General features: G+C 34.1%; 1 protein-coding gene across 2 annotated transcripts in view; it reads left to right on the forward strand.

The window, feature by feature from the left end:
- FAT4 (FAT atypical cadherin 4) overlaps positions 1-22,873 on the forward strand; it is a 181,899-nt gene that overhangs the window by 102,995 nt on the left and 56,031 nt on the right. For both annotated transcript variants that reach the window (XM_032333361.1, XM_032333360.1), the window contains exons 7-8: positions 125-299; positions 20,957-21,137. In XM_032333361.1, the coding sequence (XP_032189252.1) occupies positions 125-299; positions 20,957-21,137 (356 nt within the window). The remainder of the gene's footprint in view (positions 1-124; positions 300-20,956; positions 21,138-22,873) is intronic.

A 22,873-nucleotide genomic window follows, 5' to 3' on the forward strand; every position in this document is an offset into this window, starting at 1 on the left:
TAAAGAGTGTCTTTGGAGCCTTTTTAGGTGTCGACCTCATTATTTTTAATGGTACATTTTACTTTGTGGTAGACCTGGTATTAGTTTTACTCACATTCCTGGGATATCTTATTCTCTTTTATAGGTACTGGCAAGAGATGATGATCAAGGTTCTAATAGCAAACTCTCGTATGTTCTGTTTGGTGGTAATGAAGACAATGCTTTTACTCTCTCAGCTAGTGGAGAACTTCGAGTAATACAGAGTTTGGATCGCGAAACAAAGGAGCACTTTGTCTTGATGATCACAGCTACAGATTCAGGTAAATCTTATCTGGTTGTGAAGAATCTATTCACAATATGATGAGAGTTTATTTGTCTACCATGAAATTAAATATTTGTTGAATTGTGCTAATCCTTGGAACTCTGATTATATTTATATGATTTATAGCATGTATATCACTTTGTCAAATTTGTGTATAAATAAGTAGTGTTAAGGGCTTGAGTACAGAACTCTATTCCTGTAAGACAAGATGTGTCCTTGCTGGGAAAGCCATCTGAGTATCTTTGAGGATGACCTGATACTCTATCACTTGAGCATTAAAGCATTTTAAATATTTTAATATTTGGAAATATCCAGATGGTTCTAACTGGTCCTAGAGATAATAGAGTGAGTACAGAATTTTACATCATTAGTACTCTAGGTTTTGTAAGTAGCTATAATAGGCATTTGATGAAGCCCCACAGAGCTCCAAAAAAGAATATCAATGAGACCCCAACATTCTCATTCAATTAGCAGTGTAATGGACTAGAAATAATGAAAAACAAGATATGTTAGTTAGCTTTTAGTGTCTAGAAATAGTAATTATGCAAATTTTAATAGTACATAGTACAAAATATAATCTATTTAAAATGATTTATCATTATTTTGTTTTGCATACTGAAACTTTTTTTTTAAGATTTTATTTATTGATTTGACAGAGAGAGACACAGCGATAGAGGGAGTACAAGCAAGGGGAATGGGAGAGGGAGAAGCAGGCTACCCGCCAAGCAGGGACCCCGATATGGGGGCTTGATCCCAGGACCCTGGAATCATGACCTGAGCCGAAGGCAGAGGCTTAACCCTCTGAGCCACCTGGGCTCCCCTGCATGCTGAAACTTCTAATTCAAAATTGAAATAATTAAAAATTTGTCCAAAATCTTTAGGCCTTGAAGAAAGCATGTATTGCTTATCTGATGAATAAATTGAATGGATTTATTAGTCATTGATTTCCAGGATTAATTGAATGGATTAATTAGTCATTGATTTCCAGGATTATTAATGAATTATGAAACATTGTCCTATAAAACATTCATTTATAAGAATAGTCACAACTTGGGGAACTTGGTTTTGGGATCATAAGATCAAGCCCCACATCAGGCTCCATGCTCTGCATGGAGTCTGCTTGGGTTTCTCTCTCCCTCTCTCTGCCCTCCCCCTCAAAAAAATACATAAATTTTTAAAAAACATAGTCACAACTTATTATTTAAGTATTAAAGAATTTGATAATGTTGACATAGTATAAAAATTTGTTGAAGTTGTTTTAAGCCACGACACATTTGTTAGAACTTTAAATGCTGAAAATTATGTATAATTGTGTGTGTATTTATATATCTATGTATTCATGAATATTATATGTATTTATATAGTTATGTAGATGTGTGGATATTGATACAGAAGAACAACTGTGAGTTTACAAATGAGCTATTTTTACTGTTGTTGAAATATTTTTGATGAATATGATTTATGAATATTTTTGTTATATATATACAATTCTGGAGTATACAATATATTGTTTCATGTCATCACTTATAAGAAAGCAAGAGATTTTGAGGTTATAAGTCATAATAGATTTATGTTCAGTATTCAAATGATAATGTTGTTGATTATTAATTGAGGGGCTCATATATTATTTGCTATTTGCTTTTGGGAATATAATTATCTGATACCTACAGAGAGAACAATATTCCTTGTACTTTTTTTTTTTTATATGTGTGAATGACCATGTTACATTTTTTGTAAACTATAAAATTCTGAGGAATGATGAACAGAATATGGTGTGGTAACCACATAATGCTTAAACCAAGTTGATCTTAAACCAAGTTTATTATGTGTGTAGTCAGTATTTTATGCTTCATGGTTAGTAGGCACAAAGAGTAAGCATCTGTATATTAAAAAAAAAAAAAAGCAGCCACTACCACATTGTTCATATCAATCCAGTATTTCAAGAGTTGCCTGGAAAGAAGGGAGGATAAAACTGAGTAGAAACTGGTATTCAGATATTTAGAAGCAAGGTTTTGCTACTAAAATATACCAGTCTTAGCTTCCCTCTCCGGTTAGTACTGAAAATGGGTGGCCAATTCTAGGCATGCGGGAAAACATGGCTTTTGTGGAGGTGAAGTGGGGGAGGATAAACCAGGACCAGAAATCTAGTTGGCTAAAGCATCAGTCATTATAAAACTTGCTGCACAGAGGTGTGTTACACAGAGGTCATCCCCAGGTGGGAAGGAGGAGGTGATTGTGAGAGTTAGGGGTGCAGTGCAGGGTGATTTGGGATGGACAGGCACAGCCCACAAGTTCTCCATCAGAAGATTTGTACTTTGGAACATTCTAAGTCAAAAGACATGGGAGAGAAGGAATGTAATCATGTAGACAAGAGTGCCTGTTTTCAACCACATAATTCTAAGAATTTAAATTATTTTTGTGTGTCTATGCAGTCAGGAGGTTGAAGATACTGTAAAGAGGAAAGGAATGTTGTTTTTTGTTTTTGTTTTTGTTTTATTTTGATATATGGCCATCTATGTCATGCAGTATATCAGCTTTTATAGACATTAACTCATTTCTACACATCACTTTTCTTTATCATCTCAAATACTTAATGTGTTATTTTTTAGTTTATTTGGAGTAAACCCAATCTCAGAGTGGTTAACTAATTTGTTAAGGGGGTTCCGGGGTGGTCAATCAGTTACGTGTCTGCCTTGGGCTTAGGTCATGATCCCAGGGTCTGGGGATAGAGTCCCACATCAGGCTCTTTGCTCAGTAGGGAATCTGTCTCTCCCTCTGCCTCTCTCTCTCTTTGACAAATAAATAAATAAAATCTTAAAAAAAAATAATTTGCTCAGGATTACACAGCTTTGTGGCAGAGTATGGTTCAGACCTCAGTCAGTGTAACTGATTTTCAAGTTCAGAGTACACTGTGTTTCTAGTGTGTAGGTAAAGTAAAATTTGAAAAAAGTAATATCGATTTCCAAAATTATTTTATTTGCTAAGCAAGCCCAGTAATAATCTATATGATATAATGATAAAAGCTTTTAATTTGAATTTATCTCTGTTTGAATTCTGGTTCTGTCATAATTTTCTTTGTGATTCAGGCAAGATCGGTCATCCTTCTCAATCTCAGTGTCTTCTTCAGTAACATGGGGATAATGAACTATAAAGTAGTCTATTATAAGGTTTGATTGATAGAACTTATGTTAAATTACTATCAAAGTGTGTAGATGATGATTTTAATAAGAATTGTAATTCATACACTTTAAGTACTTTAAAGTTCTTAGAAATATTTGCCTTATCCCTTATTGCATAACTATTCTTATTAATAGTTGTATGGTTGTGTTAGTTTAAAAAACATTTTTTAGAAATTGCAGTTCACATTAGGGCTCATTTTATACTTTACTACTTTAAAAAGTTTTTTTTTATTTGTAGCAGAGACTTCTTTTCAAGCTTTCAATGACTATATTATATAATAAGTGTTTCACCATTCAAGGAGACCACAGATTTTTAAAACTGTAGTTCAGCCAAATCATAGTCAAGGAGGATTTTGTGGACTGAGCAGCACACTTAACCACTACTTGTAATTCTCTTTCTCGACCAAAATGACAATATGGAAGAGACATTTCATTAGGGGGAAAATCAAAAAAGAAAGAAAGAAAGAAAAGAAAAAAGAAAAAGAAAACCTGAAATGATAGAGCTAAAAGTGTTTTCTTCTAATAGACATGGGTGAATGACCCTGTTAGGAGGAACTTTGACGAGGAGGAGATACAATAGAACGTTGTTCTAAATGTGCAGACTATGCAGGAATCGAGCTGGTTCCAGGGAGCCAGACTATGTGAGTTCCTGGTGCCACGAGCCTTGAGCCTGAGGAAAGATAGGGACCTAGGATTCTTAATGTAAGGACAAATAATAGAAGTATAACTCTAATTTCTATGAAAGATTATTGCTATTAAATGAGAAATGTGAAGACCAGGTGTATGCTGATTCTGCCCAATACTGAAATAAAGTTATGAATTACAGAAATTCAGATTATCAGTAAAATTAAGGTATTTGAAATTTTGTCATTCAGACCCTTAAATATGGTGTTAGGGAGCATGATGGGAGCCATGAATGAGATCCATTGTTTTGGCATCCCTAGAAATTAGAGAATTGATTGAACTTTGTCCCGAAGCATAGATTTTTTTTATGAGAGTGCTTCCCCCCTGCTATTTTTTGGAGCTGCTCTGCAATGGACTGATGTGTCTGAGGTTAATGGAGGAGTATTCAGTTAGGTATCTGAAGATCACTTAATATAGATTATGTAGAAAACAATCAGAAATTGTGTTGGAAAGGACTAAATTATTTTAAAGTCATAAAAGCTCATATGTGATTATGATTTTATGTTCTAGTCATTTGCATACTTTTGGTATCACAAATAAACCACTTTTATGGAAGAATGTGAGTTTGAGATACCAGGCTTCAGAATCTGCCATTTAATCATGTATTCCAACAATGAAGTTTCTGACACAGAATTTAAAATACAGATTCACTGCTTTGATGTCAAATTGGTAGGTGACATGAGAAAATTAAGAAAAATATGGCAGATTTTAGATCCCAGATGCCACATTATTCTCAAATTTGCAGCGTTCTAAGGACCAGGAAAATATCAAGGTATTCTAAATAAGAAAAAAGTTTGACAGTTTTATTCTAGGTCACAAATCACTTTTCCTTCACTTTTTAAAAATTCTTACCTGATGGCAACCCAAAGATGGGTCAACTTTGGCAATATGGCAATAATCGAATAAGCAGGGTTTATTTATTCATATTTATTTATTTATTTTTATCAGCAAACCTTTAAATCTTTGAATATTTTTGGGGGGAAACTATTAGCATTCCACTCCCATTATATTTTTATTTACTGACAGCACAGTTATAAAGTAGCACATCTGGAAACTCTCTAACTACTCCTGTCTACTCCTTAAAATGAGCTACAACCACACTATCATGGAGCTGAAGGTTACATTGCTAAATAACAAAACCAGAACCGAGTGTAATAAATTTACCTCATTTTTTCCTATAGAATTAAACTATTAAATGGTAGTTGAATGGGTTAAGACTATAACTTAATAAAAATAATATTGTATTTAACTGTAATTAAACTATATATATAATTAAACTATATATATAATTTTTAACTGTAATTAAAAATGTAAATATCCCCCTTCATTCTGTATTCCTTCCTGTTATTTTCCCAGAAATATGTACTGTACCAAGCACTTTTTTTTAAAAAAGATTTTATTAATATGTTTGAGAGAGAGAGAGTATGAGCAGAGAGGAGAGGCTAAGGCAGAGGGAGAAGCTGATGCCCTGCTGAGGAGGGAGCCCATGTGGGGCTTGATCCCAGGACCCTGAGATCATGACCTGAGCTGAAGACAGATGCTTGACCAATTGAGCCATCCAGGTTCCTCTCAAGTACAAATTTTTGAAGCTAAAATTTCCATTTTTCCTTCTCACAGTAATGAAGGTCCTACATAGAACCCATCACTATGTGGTTCCTTCTAAGATGGCAGCTAGCTCTAAAGCAGTTACTGCCCTTCACATGGTTTGGCATTCTATTCCCAAGTAGCCTTCCTTAGAAGAGTTTTCCTTCATACATGTTCAATAAGTAAAATAATACAATTTTAATATATAGCAAGTTTCACAGAATTATCAGAGAACCTAGAGCAATATACTTAAAACATTAAGTCAGAGAATTAATTTGCAAAACGGAAGTATATCCTAAGGTAAATCGATAGTTTTGTAGTTAAACTGGGGTTCAAATCTCACCTCTGCCATTTCCTAGCTATGTAAGCTTGCATAGGTTTACCTTTGTGTTCCTATCAATAAAATGAATGTGCTAATTTCTACATGAAAAGCTTATTGGCAGAAATAAATAAGAAAATGACTTACTTTAGTGTTTACTATTAGTCAGCATGTTTGCTGGACATTTGCAAGCCCAGAAAAGCCAAATAAAGCTTTTTGATTCTGACCACCTCTCTCCTCTCCATAAATTGCTCCATATCCAGTTTCCCAATTGTTGTTATCATTCCTTGTTCCTCTTTCTCTCTATCTCACATTGGACAAGTCCATTGACAAGTAGACTCCGCCCTAAAATACATCCAAAAATGTCCTAAATTTATCCACTTTTCTTCCTGTCCATTACCACCACTTTGGTCTAAGCCAGGGCTAATATAATAGCTCCCTAACTGCCTAACTTTGCTCCCCAAAGTACATTCTTTAACAAGCAGCTCATGAACTTTGAAACTATAAATTAGATCATCATGCCCCATCGCTTGCTTAAAAACCCTTCAGTGGTTTCTAAGAATAAAGCCTGAATTTCTCATCGTTGACCCATGACATTAAATGACCTGGCGTCTGTCCACCTATCTGACTTCATTCTTCCCGACCCACTGCCGCCTTCATCAGGCGCTTAGCCCTGGGCAGACTCAACCATGGTTACCTCCCAACTCTGCATTCAGTGTTGTCTTGCCGATGGGTTGAAATCGGCCTGAGAAATCAGCAAATGCTACCAGTCTGGTGACTTGCTTCTGGAGAGTTCTTGTCAAACCTTTATTGCAAATTTAATGTCAGTTAATCTGACCTCTTTTAATTTATTAAAAATGCCAACCATGTCCTATCTTTTCCCCTGTGCACATGTACTTCTCTTTATCTGGAGTGTTCTACTCTAAGCTACCTTTTTCTTTTTTTTTTAAATGGTCAGACACATTCATATCTTGGTCATTTTGTTGTTACATCTAGGTGAGATGTCAATTTCTCAGAAACAATTTATCTGATCACCAATTTAATATAATTCCCTTTCTCCAGTGTCACTATCACTTAACCTTGTTGTGATTTTGTCTTAACATTAATTATTATCTGAAACTAATATGCTTATCTATGATACATGAGTATGTGCCATTTTGTTTACCCCATCAATAGTTATCCTTCTTCCAGTAGAATGGAAATTTTCCAAGTCATGTTAAGCAATGAATTGCCAGAACCACCCAGAACAGAACCTGTGACATAAAGTACTTAATAAAATTTGGTGAATGAAAAACTAATTTAATGAGTAAAAACTATGATAATTAGTAAGCAGTCACCATTCTGTTATTTTAACATGCAACTATTATTTCATGCTTATTCACCATATTTTTAGTTTATTCTTGTATATTTATTGCTTGCAGATTTTTCAAAGGACCTACCAAAAGAAAAGCGTCAGTCTTTTTAAACTCATGGCTGAAATTCCAGAAGTTTTTGCTACATTGGCTGTGGTCATTCAAATTGACCTCTTCTTTGAAAAACAGCACAAGTGTTTAAGGCTCTGGAGTGTTTAGTGTGATGTGATAAATTGCAGTCATATGTAAGGACCCACTGAAGCATTTTATGGCTTTAATTCAGTTTCAAATAGTTAAAATACTGTTTGAACTATGTTCTCATGACTTTTCCCTGAACCTTCTGGATCTTATTCAATTCTGTTATCTGTCAGATGTTTCTAGGTAGGACTTGTCCTACCCTGCACTCTGCCACCTACCTTTCTTAATTTGATTCACTAATTCAAAATCTGATAAGAAGAAACCATGTGCTTTTGAAGTGTTACCATTTGGCAATTCTTTTGTATGTGGGCTTCCCAAAACAAGAAAGGGTGAGCCTTCCGTATCTCTCAAATACTCAAAGCACCTTTTTAGCTACAAAAACAATATCACACATATGGTATTTAGCTTCACATGGCTTAATAATAAAAGCCCATTACTCTTCACATAAATGTAATATGAAAAAGTTCACTTGTTTTGAGTTTTGTTATGGAAAATTTCCAGGTCTCTTTGATATATATATATCTCAAATATTTTCTCAAATATATATCTCAAATACTTTTAATTCAAGATGATCTTCTGCCTTCACCTGTAAATTTTGAATCTATGAATCATTAATATCTGCCACTACTCTTTCAGGGAACTGCATTAGTGTGTGAGAAGTCAGTAAAACAAGGCGATATGACAATAGGGGAATGTTAGTTACAATTCAGTGTGTAATATGGAAGGATTTTGAAAGAGAACTGCCTATGAAAAGCTTCCATATTAGAGAAACCTAACCTAAAATGATAATTTTATAACCAAAAGACTTCTTGGAGATGACTCAGTCCATTTTCTTATATTTGAGATAAGAAAATTGAGGCCTTGAAAAATAGGTGGTTTGCCAGAACTTGAAGACCAAGAGTGACAGAGTCAAGAACAGTAGCAAGGATTTCTGCCTTCCAACTGAGTTCTTGCTCACATCTACTGTGTATATGAAGCAGAACCTACTCTCTACATAACATAGATTTCCAAAAACACTATTTTAAGAAAGCTTCTCTTATATGCTGTTCACTGTATCCTATGAATAAAATGTTTAACTGTTGTTTTTTTCCAAACAAATTAATGTTTCAGTATATGTTTAAATGAAGTCAGATAACTTAGAATCAGTAATTTCAATATTGATTTTTTGAAAATAGGCTTAAATTTAGCCATTGTTCACATTAAATTGCTAAGTAGGAGAAGATACAAGAAAAAATTCATTAGGCTTTCTAGGCAGAAGATGATAATATTATCAATTATCCCTGCCAGTTGTCATTTTGCATTTATTAAAATCAAACCATGAGGCTGATTTAATAGACCTTATAAGTAAATTCTGAGTACAGTTGATGAGACACTTATGCTTTTATGGACTACAATTAGTGTATAACAAATATCTTGATATTAGTTTGTCAGAAAATATTTGTGCAGCAGTCTCTTCCAGCTCTTCTGACTACTGGAAATACAATGGTGAAAACTGAAGATTTCTGTTCTCAAAGATAAGCAAAACACAAAATGTAATAAATAGACCAGGAGTGATATGAGATGCTATGAAGTTAAGTAGAGCAGGTTAAGTGGTGAAAGAGTGAGGAACTGGAGGTACTATTTCTGGGTTTTTCTGTTTTTGTTTTTTTTTTTAAAGATTTTATTTATTTATTTGACAGAGAGAAATCACAAGTAGATGGAGAGGCAGGCAGAGAGAGAGAGAGAGGGAAGCAGGCTCCCTGCTGAGCAGAGAGCCCGATGCGGGACTCGATCCCAGGACCCTGAGATCATGACCTGAGCCGAAGGCAGCGGCTTAACCCACTGAGCCACCCAGGCGCTATTTTTGGTTTTATAGTCAGGAAAGTGAAATGGAAGATTTAGGGAAATCATGTTGCTTGCAGATGAACTAGCCCTGAGACAAGGAGCTACTGACCACACCCAAGGAACAGCAGGAGGTCCCGGATGGCTGGACTGGAGTGAAAAAGAGAAAGTCTGGGAGGATGAGGTCGGTAGAAGCTAGATCACATGAACATTTTAGGGCAGGGTAAAGAACCTTAATTTTGTTCATAAAGAGGGGTGAAGCCTTATTAGGGTTTTGAACAGGGAATGATAGGGAACTTTGGAAAGATCTGGCTTTGTGGAGAAGAGATCTGGCTTTGTGGTAGTGTGGTGCTGAAGAACAAGAGCAAAAGTAGAGATGGTGTTTAAAAGACCATGACAACAATCCTTGAAAGAAACAATAGTGTTTGAAATTAGGTGGCAATGTGGAGGTGGGATGAAGGAATGAAATATCTTATCCATTTTAAAGATTGAGCCAGTTGCGGAGGGGTGTGCCTGGGTGGCTCAGTCGTTAAGCATCTACCTTTGGCTCAAGTCATGATCCCAGGGTCCTGGGATCCAGCCCCATGATGGGCTCGCTACTTCTCCCTCTCCCACTCCCCAGGCTTGTGTTCCCTCTCTCGCTATGTCTTTCTCTGTCAAATAAATAAATAAAATCTTAGAAAGAAAGAAAGAAAGAAAGAAAGAAAGAAAGAAAGAAAGAAAGGAAGGAAGAAAGAAAGATTGAGCCAGTGGTGCTTGAAAATAAGATTGGAGTGTGGGAAGTAAGGAAAAGAGAAGTCCAACAGGAGTCCTAGAATAGTTGCCTTGGAAATTTAGAGATGGGCAGAGAGAAGAATTTTAGGATAAATTATCAAGAACTATTTTTTGGGGCACCTGGGTGGCTCAGTGGGTTAAGCCGCTGCCTTCAGCTCAGGTCATGATCTCAGGGTCCTGGGATCGAGTCCCACATCGGGCTCTCTGCTCAGCAGAGAGCCTGCTTCCTCCTCTCTCTCTCTCTCTGCCTGCCCCTCTCTGCCTACTTGTGATCTCTGTCTGTCAAATAAATAAATAAAATCTTTAAAAAAAAAAAAAAGAACTATTTTTTGGATATAGTGTATTTTTGATATGAGATAAACAGTGGAGATGTCAGGTAGATAGAGTCAGAAGTTTAGTTCTTAGGGAAACACTGGGGTAGAGACAACATGAAAGTCGTAAACTTTAGGTGCTATCCGTTCTGTGCATACTGAGTGCTTGTATGTGCCAGAATTTGTACAATATCGTCTTATTTAATCTCTTACCAGCCCTGTAAATTAGATACTATTATTCCAATTTAAGAATTAAAGGAGGGGCGCCGGGGTGGCTCAGTGGGTTAAAGCCTCTGCCTTCAGCTCAGGTCATGATCTGAGGGTCCTGGGATCAAGCCCTGCATCGGGCTCTCTGCTCATCCGGGAGCCTGCTTCCTCCTCTCTCTCTTCTTGCCTCTCTGCCTGCTTGTGATCTCCGTCTGTCAAATAAATAGATAAAATCTTAAAAAAAAAAAAAAAAAAGAATTAAAAGAAAAACAAAAGCCCTGAGCATCAGAGAAGGTAAGCAACTTGGCTTACCTGTTACCAGCTGTTTTTCAGTGAAAACAGGATTCAAAACTGATAAACCTGGGCAGGGTTTCTTAGTCCGTTACTCATTGCTTCCCACATATTAGCTCATTTACTTGTTATATGTTTTGTACAGACCATGTTCATAAGAATTTCTTCTCTTTGAATTAAATGTTATTAAAAATTCATTTATTGGGGCACCTGGGTGACTCAGTGGATTGAGGCCTCTTCCTTAGGCTCGGGTCATGATCCCAGGGTCCTGGGATCGAGCCCCACATTGGGCTCTCTGCTTAGCAGGGAGCCTGCTTCCTCCTCTCTCTCTGCCTGCCTCTCTGCTTACTTGTGATCTCTGTCTGTCAAGTAAATAAATAAAATCTATTAAAAACAATTCACTTATTAAAAAAACTTGTGGTTTTCAGCCATTAAAACAGCTTGCCAAATAAGAATATTCACAAATTTTAAATCAAAGGATTGATATTCTCATCAAATCAGGAAATGTGTATCTAAAGGTTTTATAAAGTGCAAAACAAATGTTATATATTTTACTAAGAGTATATAATATTTATGATATACACACATATATACATATAATGAGTCATTTGGCTGTGTGCGAATGTTTGCATTTAATTTGGGGGTGGGAAATTAATCAGAGCACAAATTAAATACATTATTCTTTATCTGTTCTTAGTCTAATATATAAAAGAGATACAGAGATATTGTTGGTACAGATTTGGCCAAAAAGTTTAGCTATGAAACATCTATGTGTCAGCATAACTAATAGGTCTGAGGGGAAAAGTTCAGTTATTAGCATTTCTAATTAAGGGCATTTATCATCTGACTGAAAGAAGGACTAAACTTCATTCTTATGCAGGGATAGAAAATTACTTTTTAATGGAGGGGAAACATGATGCTTTTGCGAAAGTTGATTCTGAAAACTAAAAGAGCTAATCACCATGCTTTATTTTCTTGGTGAAGATATGATGACATTTGAATTAATGCTATATGTCATGTTGTTTAGTTGAGACAGTCATTGCATTACAAATGGCTCTATAATCAAAAGTAAGGTCAGAAATGTGGAATATGACATATTACATCTGAAGATAGTTGTTTTTTAAATGTTCCAGAAAGATGGCATTTGTCAGCATTATTTGTGGGAAAATGTTAGAGAAGAGCTGGCCTTGTCTGTTACAATGAACACTTTTAATAATGAAAATTGGTTGAAAACTGTCCATAAGGCACCAGTGATTCCATAAAGCAGACAGATCCAGGATTATCTTCAATTACTAAAAATGAATTATATTAACTTGCTTCTATATTTGAGTCCAAGGCAGTTTTGGTTATTTCCACCTGGGTTATTGAAAGAAAATCTTTCCACAAACAGTTTACTGATCTAGTAAGCTTTTATTCAGCAATTCACAAATCATACAGTACTTAGTCTAGTAGAAGGAAGCTTCACAGAGCTGTACAAGGCAAAAGACTCATATCGACTAGGTGAGCAGGAGAAAGGACACTGGGCATTCGCTGACTGATTAAAGCAAGGTTATTTTCCCTGTATGGAGGATAAGGAAGATGTGGAGTCAGTTGAGGCAATTTGTGCTGAAGAGGCAAGTGCTGGTTTGTTGATCTAGGCCTCTGTTCTTGAGAGAACCTCCAAACAGAAACTTAATTAAGTTCCGGTTTGCTGATGGTAGGCTTAGTATGAATGACTCCATCCTGGGCCAAATAAGGTTACTTGAACAAAATCTTTGTCCTAGGTAAGAATTTTACTTCCAAGGTTGATAACTGATGGCTATTTTTCTTCCTCTTATTTCTAGTAAGAATTTGTACCATATCTGTTAGTGACATAGTATTATTATTAATTATTTATTTACATAATTTTCTTTAATCAGCTACTCATTAATAGGAAAAATTCTTCCCATGTAGAATTTCATTTATATATCCATAGGTTACAAATATAAAACCAGATGATTTAACCTCCAAAACTGTTAAATAAGAGCTAGAATTTTCATTATGTTGCATCGAATTAAAATTTGATATAATAATTTCAGTCTACATTTTATTTACTCATATAAGCCATAAATATAAGTAGACAAGGGACCCAACATTGAAATGGAAATAAATTATTTGCAATATTAAGAAAAAATGTTTGTATACTTTAAAGATAAACACTAAGTATTATAAAAACTAACTTGATCTCATTGTTAGTTTTTCTTTTCAATAATCTTTTAATTTTATCCTGTTAAAATATAATCATTTTGTAGCCTATTTTGATAATTATTTCATAAATATATAACTCAATATTTTCAATAAGTAACAGAAGGAAGGTTGTGTTTAGCATTTGAAGGCAGCCTTTGGTGTTTCAGAATTTCAACAGGTATTGACTTTTTTTTTTGAGAATTTTTTTTAATATCCTCTAAAATGTAATTCTGCAAAACCTACTCTACATGCAGGATAAATATTTTTTTAACATTTTTATTACTTTATGAAATTTTAAAGTTATGGCAAATATATATATAACATAATTACTATTTTAATTATTTTTAGTGTACATTTTGGCAGCATTAAGTATATTCACATGGTTATACAATTTTTCCATGTCATTTTCATATCATTGTTAAATAGTTGCTTTAGTTTTACTTGTCACCTCTATTTAGTATAAGAATTTATCAAGGAAATACAGTGTTTTTGATAAAGATTCCTGCAGAAATAACTTAAAAATCAGGTGTTATCTAAACATATATATATATATATATATATTTATTTATATAATATATACACACACATACATACATATATATACCTAATTGATAAAATAAATTTGTAGAATTAACAGTAATAAATTACATTATAAAATGTAATTTCTAAAATATTAAACTTCCAGTCATATTTAAATATTCCATTCTTATTTGCTTTATACATTTGCTGAGTTCAAATTCAAATCTAACCATGTAAGTTACAATGTTAATAAAGAATGGCTGAAATTCAGAACATTTTTTAGTGGGTGGCTTACAAACTGTGAGGAAGCTGTGTTTACTCCATGGGAAAGGAAAAAAAAAAAGCTAATACTTTACTAAAACAAACACTTACCCAGTCAGAGGACCCATTCACCAAACATTTGATGTCAAGAATGAAATAGGCTTTGTTGCAAAGCAACAGATTTCAGTTAAGCAAAAATTTAATTTCTGCAGAATAGTTTTTCGTGTTTCATGAAAGTATCTTTCATTTATAAGGACTAACATAAAAAAATGTAATCTGCCTGCAGTTTGAACTTAATTGCTCATTTAGATTCATACTAAAGATGTATTTTCTGATAAAGCAGTTGCCTGAAACTTTTTTATTTTCAGAATCTTATTATAAATTATCTTGAACTTTATCTTGATATAGTTGAGCTTATTAAGCCACCAGTGTTAAAAGGCTTAAAACTTACTTAGTTTACTTAATAATTTCCCAAATTCAAAAATAGAGAATATGACTCAGACAAAGCATGGAGCTATCCACAACAGCATGGGTTATCAGGTTAAGCTGTGAACATTCTTTCTCTGTGTGTGTGATTTACTTTCACACATTTTTAAAAAAATGCCTTAAAATGCTTTTCAAAATCATGTGCATTGTTTGCTATTTGCTCTAAAAATTTCAGGTTTCTATCAAATTACTCATGTCTACTTTTACATTTATACATAAATGTACATACACATATACATATGGATACAGAAGAATGTGTATCTATACAATATACATAAAATTTTACAAAATGAAATTTAAAGTTCCCTTTATTTTCTGACTTATAATTTTATTTCAAATGTCCACTGCATCGCTCCTAGCTTCTACAGTTAAAAATTTCTGATAACTTAATTTTTTATCCCATTTGTATTTTTAACCCTTTTCATTGCCCCCCCACCATTAGCTACCAGGAGTCTGTGTCATTACATCTTGCCTCTTCTTTTTGATTGCATCTGTTTTTCATAAATCAATCCCAGATCAAATTGAAAAATCTTGCCCTATTACACCACTGCCTAAATAATTCATCATTATCAGATCTATTCAAACTAAACATTGGCCCCTGGTATTTGGATTCTTCTCCTGGGACTCAGGCTTAATTGGGACCCTCTGTTTATAAGTAGTAGACTATCTCCAAAACTTTGACCTTTGTCTGCTGTCTTATTCTGTGACTCCAGCCGTAGGCTAAGGCTTATACTCCCAGATGTACATTTCTAGAAGTATTCAGGTCGTTGAACTTACAGCCAGTCACTAGACCAGATTTTCATATAAAGAATCAAAGGGATAAGACTACAGAACAAAGCCACGGCCTAATGGATGCATTATAGGTTTATATAAAGATGAAGTAAATAAATTTATTCCTTCTCTCAATTAGCTTATAACTTAATAGAGGAAATGGCAGATGTACATTGATAGTAATAACAATATAGAGTAAAACATCTGATATAAGAATGGCTTAGTTTTATCTGAGCTCAATGAACTAAAAAAATATATTTTTTTAAGAATTCAAAATTAGGTTTCTCTTTCCACTGTGGCTGAATGTAAATAAACTGCTTAAATTCTTTGAGTCTAATTTTTCATAATTAATTTCATAATTTTTTAAACAATACCTACTTCATAGAATCCGTATATTAAATAATTAATACATATAAAAGATCTATATATATATGTATATATACACACATACACACACAGATATATGGATTAAGATATACCATATATATCTGATTTCAAGTAAGTGTTCAATAATATCTATATACAAATATATGTATATATACATGTATATTTCCATTTATAGGTAAAAATATGAACTAATTTATACAGAATAAATGATATTTCAGCTTTTGATAGGCTAACGTTGAAATTTTTTTGGCAGCTTTCAAGAGGAAACAACAGGTAGTCAGTTGCATGTATTAGCAGGAAGTCAACAGAAAGTTCTGGACTAAAGATAAAGCAATAGTAAACATTGTGCAACACTTCCCAAGGCATATAACAAAAAGATGTTAGGAAACAGGAATATAAGGACCCTAGACCACTTCTTCACACAGTTAAGAGGTAGAGTATAAAAACAAGCAAACACAGAAAAGCAACAATGAAAACATGACTTTATCATTCAATTAGCAGATAAGAGGACATGCTAAGATTTGTTTGAGCCAATGACTGGGGAACTTGTGTCTTTCATCTGAAATGAATGATGTAAAAATGAAACTTATTTGAAATCAGAGGGGATTCCATATTTCTCTTTTGATTTCATCTTCCTGCTTAAAATTGAAAGGCAGGGACTTCTAGAGCTCACACTGTCAATAGACAAGATGAGGCAAGATCTGGGTTTACAGTGATAGGCCCCATTCCCAAGAACAAAAGTAAAATATATTGGAGGCAGAATTCAAATTTAGGGTTAGTTATATCTCAGTAAAAGACTTAGAAATCTAGAATAATGTGTTTATAAGGTTTCCTTATAAAATTGAAAAAAGTAGATGAGATTTGCATGCACACCCTTAGGGGCAACAAGAAGGGGAGACCACTGGAAAATCTGTGGTTCACACTATCAATTCATAAAGAAAATAAGAAGAGAACTCCATGTACTTATAAAGTGGGTTGTGGCAGCTACTAAGGGGAGAAAAAGGGAACCAGGATAATTCTTTGCTTGAGAAGAGTCCCTGTGTTGTTATAATCTCTATTGTTTCTATTTAGAGAAAATAAAATTTGAAAAATGATTTTGAAAATGCATCTAAAGGCAATTTATCTGACTTTTAGGTGTGGCACAACCCACAGAATCTAACCAAGTTAAACCACCTATGGGGCTATTTTCAAGCCAGAATCATCTGTTGTCCCGTGTGTGCTTTTAAAATCTTTTTGAAAATTAGACCTTCTCTGGTCTGAAGACAATGAGATTGAATTTGCTGAATTTTTTCCTGTGTAAACAATGTTTTTTTCTTTTTGCTTACTAATTCAGAAAATACATCAGCAACAATATTTATGCAGCTTTTAGACAAAGGAAGAAATCACATGTCTCTGACCAAATGAGTTAGTCATCATTTTATGTGGTTTTCCATATGTGTGTCATCAGACACTTTAGAATACCAAAGATAAAACCTTTGGTTGGCAGTTACTGGGTTATTTCTTAACAAGTTTAAGTATTTATTGTTGATTAGATAGCCATGTGTATACCAGAAATATGTAGGTCTTCTTTAAACTCTGACTGTAAATTATCAAATTTCTTGTTTTTAAATTTCTAAGCCACATGTCCTCTGCAAAACTATGTAAGTTTTGAGAGCTAAGTGTCTCATATTGTTAGCATGTTAGTAGTAACAAAGGAATGATTAAGAGGAAAGAATAACTTAAATTTGTTTTCCTAAATAATATTATTACAGAACTGACTCAGAAGTTTTGTTGGGGAACAAAAATCCTAAGAATTACGATATTTAAAATCTGTAAGATTTAAAAATGAAACTTATATAAGTCAATTTTTCATTTTTCTTGTTTCTAAAGCAAGTACAAGAATAAGGAATAATAAAGAGTATATTTTAACCATGTGCCAGTCACTATGCTAATTATACATATTACATTTCCCTCAATACTTCTTTGGGGTTGGTTCTATGCTTATTATTCCCATTTTACAGATAAGGAGACCAAAATTTAGGGAGTAGAGTTCAATGTCAGTAAAAGATATGAAAGAGCCCTCCATCTCCTCCTATCCTTTGCTTCTAAGACCTTGATTTAGTTATTCCCTCTCTCAGTTCCTCATAGTATACACACTTGCATTCCCACGACAGCTTATTTCACCTTCATAAAAGTGATATCCTCTATTTACATTTTATTTAATGTAACCAGTGAAAGAGATATAACATGATGCAGATGCTTAACTTCCATTTCACCAAATTATATATAATTAAACACACATAAGGATTTAGGCCAAACACTGGCCATCAATAATACTGCTGAAGATATTTAGTTAGCTTTAGCATAACCCTTGTGAGAAATTCAAAATCTCTGACAAGACTATTTTCTCCAAATGCTGCACAAATGTCAACTGACAAATAACTAAGGTCCTTCACAGATGGACCTTTTCCTCCAGCTCGTGTCTTGTCTTGTTCTCTGGGCCCAGATTGTCCAAAGTCCCAGCACATCTCACTGAGTGACACCTGTCCAACTATTAGCAACACCTTCTAGCTTTTTGCCAGTGGCAAACATCTTCACATCTAAGTCACGTGGATTAAATCCCAGCTTCCTACTATAGCTATGGCCTTGAAAAAGTCACTTAACCTAATTGTCAGCTTATTTAAACATAAAACAAAGATAGAGAAGAACTATCTGATGAGGATTAGACAAGATAATCTATGTAAACTCCTTAATCCAGTATTTGCATACCTAAGGACTCAATAAGCATTTGATATAATCATTATTAATGTGTTAAGTAAGATTTTTTAAAAAAGTTTTATTTTGATATGCTTCTCCAGTGTTTATAATACCTCCAAATCTATTTTTTGTGTGAAATATTTGTGACACCCTTTTACCATTATTTATATTAAGTGATTAGTAAAAATGCAATTATATTATTTTCATAAGTTTGTAATTATTTATACATATAAACAATAGTGAAGACTAATTTTCTTTCCTTTAACAGGAAATCAAACATCTAAAATGTAAGACTTATGATGCCTAACTAAAATGAGTCACTTGTTTCTGACTCGTGATTTTGGCTCAGGTCATGATCTTAGAGTCATGAGATCAAGCCCTGCATTGGGCTCTGTGCTCTGTGGGGAGCCTGCTTAAGATTCTGTCTTCCTCTCCATCGGCCCTTCCCTCACTACATGTGTACTCTCTCTCTCTTAAAAAAAAATAAATAAATAAAATGAAATAAAAGATAAGACATTGGCAGTCATGAATTTAAAAATATGTTGATGTCAATCTGAGGGTTTTGAAGGGACGGGGGGTGGGAGGTTGGGGTACCAGGTGGTGGGTATTATAGAGGGCACGGATTGCATGGAGCACGGGGTGTGGTGCAAAAATAATGAATACTGTTATGCTGGAAATAAAAAAAAAAAAAAAAAAAAAAAAAAATATGTTGATGTAAATGAAATGCTTAATATAAACTATTTTACTGAGAAAGATATATATGGTGGTAATATCACCATGTAGCCTACATTTAATTGCATAGGTTTCTGTGAGTGATCATCTTTCATTACAGTGCCCAGCTCAACTGGTCATGCACATTTTCATCTAACAAAGAGTCTGAGCTTCCTTGTAGAGAGCACAAAAATAACAGATCATCAAACCCACTGGGGTCCATAATTTTCTAGTATGCTGATTTTGGTTCCTATACATTTGAGCATAAAGTCTGCTTGGTATTGAACCATTAGTACTTACAATCTAAGAACATAGCAAAGTCTAAATAGTAGGAAAGGAAATATTAGCTAATCACAAGATTACTAGAAAAAAATACAGAAAGTTGTGATCACAACATCATTCTGTGAAAGTAAAAGTTCATACCATAGACATTTTACAGAGAAATGAATGCGTAAATGAATGGATGGTTTAAAAAAAAAAAAAACAAAAAACTGTTGAGTTCCAAAAATAAGTAGAATTTAAACTTCACATAAGGAGAAATAATTTTATGAGGAAAATGTTTTCACATTTTAAACAGAAAAAGAGAGTATTCAGGGCTTTATTTTAGATAAAGACAGTTAAAAAGATATCTATTGTTTCTATTTAGATAAATTAAAATTTGAAAAATGATTTTGAAAATGCATCTAAAGGCAGTTGATTTGACTTGTAGTTGTGGGACAACCCACAGAATCTAACCAAATAGCACATCTGATCTTCTCACAAGGAGTCTGTTACTTTTGCATAGTACAGACAATGTATGCCAAGGTTTTGTTAAATGTTGGCTTTTCATTATATGCTGATAACAAAACTGGAACAAGAAATAACAAAGAATTGTTTCACATTTATATTAAATAGTAAATAAATATAACAAAAGTAATTCTAAGTCAGCTAATTGACATAATGTTATTTCCAGCAAGAGGAAGATTATGGTTTTGAGACATAACTTGAAACTTTATCTTTTTTCTTTACAAACAAATATTAGTACAGAAAAGGGGATCTAAAGACTTAGAAACCCAATTTTTTAAATTAATTTATTTATTTTCAGAAAAACAGTATTCATTATTTTTTCATCACACCCAGTGCTCCATGAAACCCAAATTTTTGATATTAGCATTGATAGTCACAAGTAGGAATTTCATTTTCTTGCCTTGTCAGTTGGCCAGCTATTCAATGCCCATGGGTATTCTCCAAATCTGGACTGAGCTATTTTAATGGAATTTCAGAGAAACCAGCAGTGCCTCTTTTGTGGTGTTTAAATGATATTTTTGTGTCCTACATTGCCGAATCAGCACCTTCATAGAATAAGTGGTTGACATACTCTTTTTGTGCAGGATCACCAGAAAAGATTTGAAATACTAGTTCATGAATGAAAATACTTCTTTCTTTTTAAAACACTTTAATAATTTTTTATTATGTTCAGTTAGCCAACATATAGGACATAATTAGTTTTTGATACTTCTCTTATAACAAAATTAAAATTCACTCCATCACTTGTAGTGCTTAGAAATTTCACTTTGAGATTTTTTTTAAAGATTTCAAGTTTGTTTATTTTTTTAGTTAACATATAATGTATTATTTGTTGTAGGGGCACAGGTATGTGATTCATCAGTATTACACAATTCACAGCACTCACCATAGCACACACCCTCCCCAATGTCCATCACCAGTCAACCCATCCCTCCCACCTCCCTCCCCTCCAGCAACCCTCAGTTTGTTTCTAAAGTCTCTTCGGTAGTACTATCTACAACCAATTATTGTTAAATTTGCTATTATCTTTGTTATTTATGAGCATTAAAAACTTGATTTTCTTTTCCTTCTAGGATCCCCTGCCCTGACTGGAACTGGAACAATCAATGTCATAGTAGATGACGTCAATGACAATGTCCCCACTTTTGCCAGTAAAATGTATTTCACCACAATTCCTGAAGATGCACCAACTGGAACAGATGTTTTATTGGTAAATGCCTCAGATGCTGATGCTTCAACAAATGCAGTTATCAGGTCAGTACATTTCCTTTTGTAAATTTTGATTGTTTTTCTCATCAAGGATTAATCTTTGGACTAAAGGAATATAATGCTTAATTTTGCTAGAAATTCTATGACATTAACAGATAGACTTATTGTGACTGCCTACTGTTAAATAACCAATGATGCCTAAAATGAGGATTCAAACAATAATGATTTAATTGTTCTAAAATTTTAATTAATTAATTTTATTTATATTTTTATCATATCTCATGATTTTGTAGGTCATGTATTTGTTTGTAGGGAAGAGTTCACAGGGAGAGTCTTCTGCTTCATTTGATTGACTGGTATCACTTAGTGCTATTTACCTGGTCACTGGGTGGTCTGGAGGGTTTAGGATGTCTTCACTGAAAGCCTGGTGTCTTGGGAGGGATGGCTCAGCTACGTCCCTATCTCTGATCTTGTGCTTCTCAATGTGGTTCTTTAGCAGGTAGCTAAAATGGGCTACATGGTAGCTCTGGGTTTCAAGAACTTCAAGTGAAATTTGTCAGTCCTCTAAAGAATAAGGCCTGGGAGTAGCACAGCATCACTTCCATAATAGTCTATTTGTTGAAAAAGCTGTGATCTGCCCAGATTCACTGGAAGGATAAATGTATATCACAATTGATGGGAGGAGTATCGAAGAATTTTGGCCATCTTTAACCCAACTGCTAGTCTGGATAAGAATATTTATATTTTCAAAGTTTAAAAAGTTTATTTTACTCTACTTACATCTATTCAAAATGGAGAAAACAATATGGTAACTTGTTCAGGGAGCATGTAAAAGCAGGTGGGTTGTAACATTTGGTGGATCTAGCTGGGTCACATTTTTCCAGGCCTATTCTAAACTTTAAGAAATGAAGATTTCCAGATTTTCCAGATAAAGATCTCAAAGACATAAATACTTCTTACCCACACATCATCCCCACTCTCGATAGGCTGATAATGGGTAAATGAGAGTGGATAATTTGAAAGTTCAGAGGAGTTATCAGTCAAGGGTGGCCTGTGCATGTTGCTATTGTGATAATTTGGTTAGGGATTTATTTTGTTTGTTACTAATTTCCTATTTACAAAATTACTTTGGGAAATGGCATCAGTCTCTTCCTGCTGGTAGAAATGACTATTATGTAGAAGGCCTCAAGTTATTTTTCGTTTAATAAACACGCATAGAGTTGCTAGTATGAGTAACAAGGCAGCATTTCTACTTTCTTCAAGCCTGCATTCTTTTTGAGGTAGATAAACAATTTAATATGACATAAATAGGATTACTTCATACGGTGAGTGCAGCCTTGAAAAGCCAAGAGGCTTATATAACAAAGAGTGACAACGGACTCTTAGGTGTGGTTATTATGGGTGGCCTCTCTAAGAAGGTGACATTTAGGCTGTAAGAACTGGACTGTGGGATAGAAGTAAGCACTGTGTGTTTAGGAAGTTTTGTGAGTGTGGACCAAAGTGAGGAAGGGGCCAGAGAGGTAGGCTGGGATAAGATCATGTAGGCCATCTGAAGGCTCCTGGGTCATGGTAAGAAACTGAGGTTTTTAATTTTATTTTTATGTGAGAAACTATTGGAATATTCCAAACACAAATCAATATAAACTGATTTGTTTGGATTGGATTGAAGGAGGCAGGACTGTAGAAAGAAGCCATTGGGAGAGAAACCAGTAAGACCATTTAGGTGCTAATTAATATAGTGATTCAAACAAAAGATGGGAGTGTCTGAGTACTAAGGTGGA

Source organism: Mustela erminea, chromosome 2 (genome assembly GCF_009829155.1).
Source record: "Mustela erminea isolate mMusErm1 chromosome 2, mMusErm1.Pri, whole genome shotgun sequence".
NCBI lineage: Eukaryota > Metazoa > Chordata > Mammalia > Carnivora > Mustelidae > Mustela > Mustela erminea.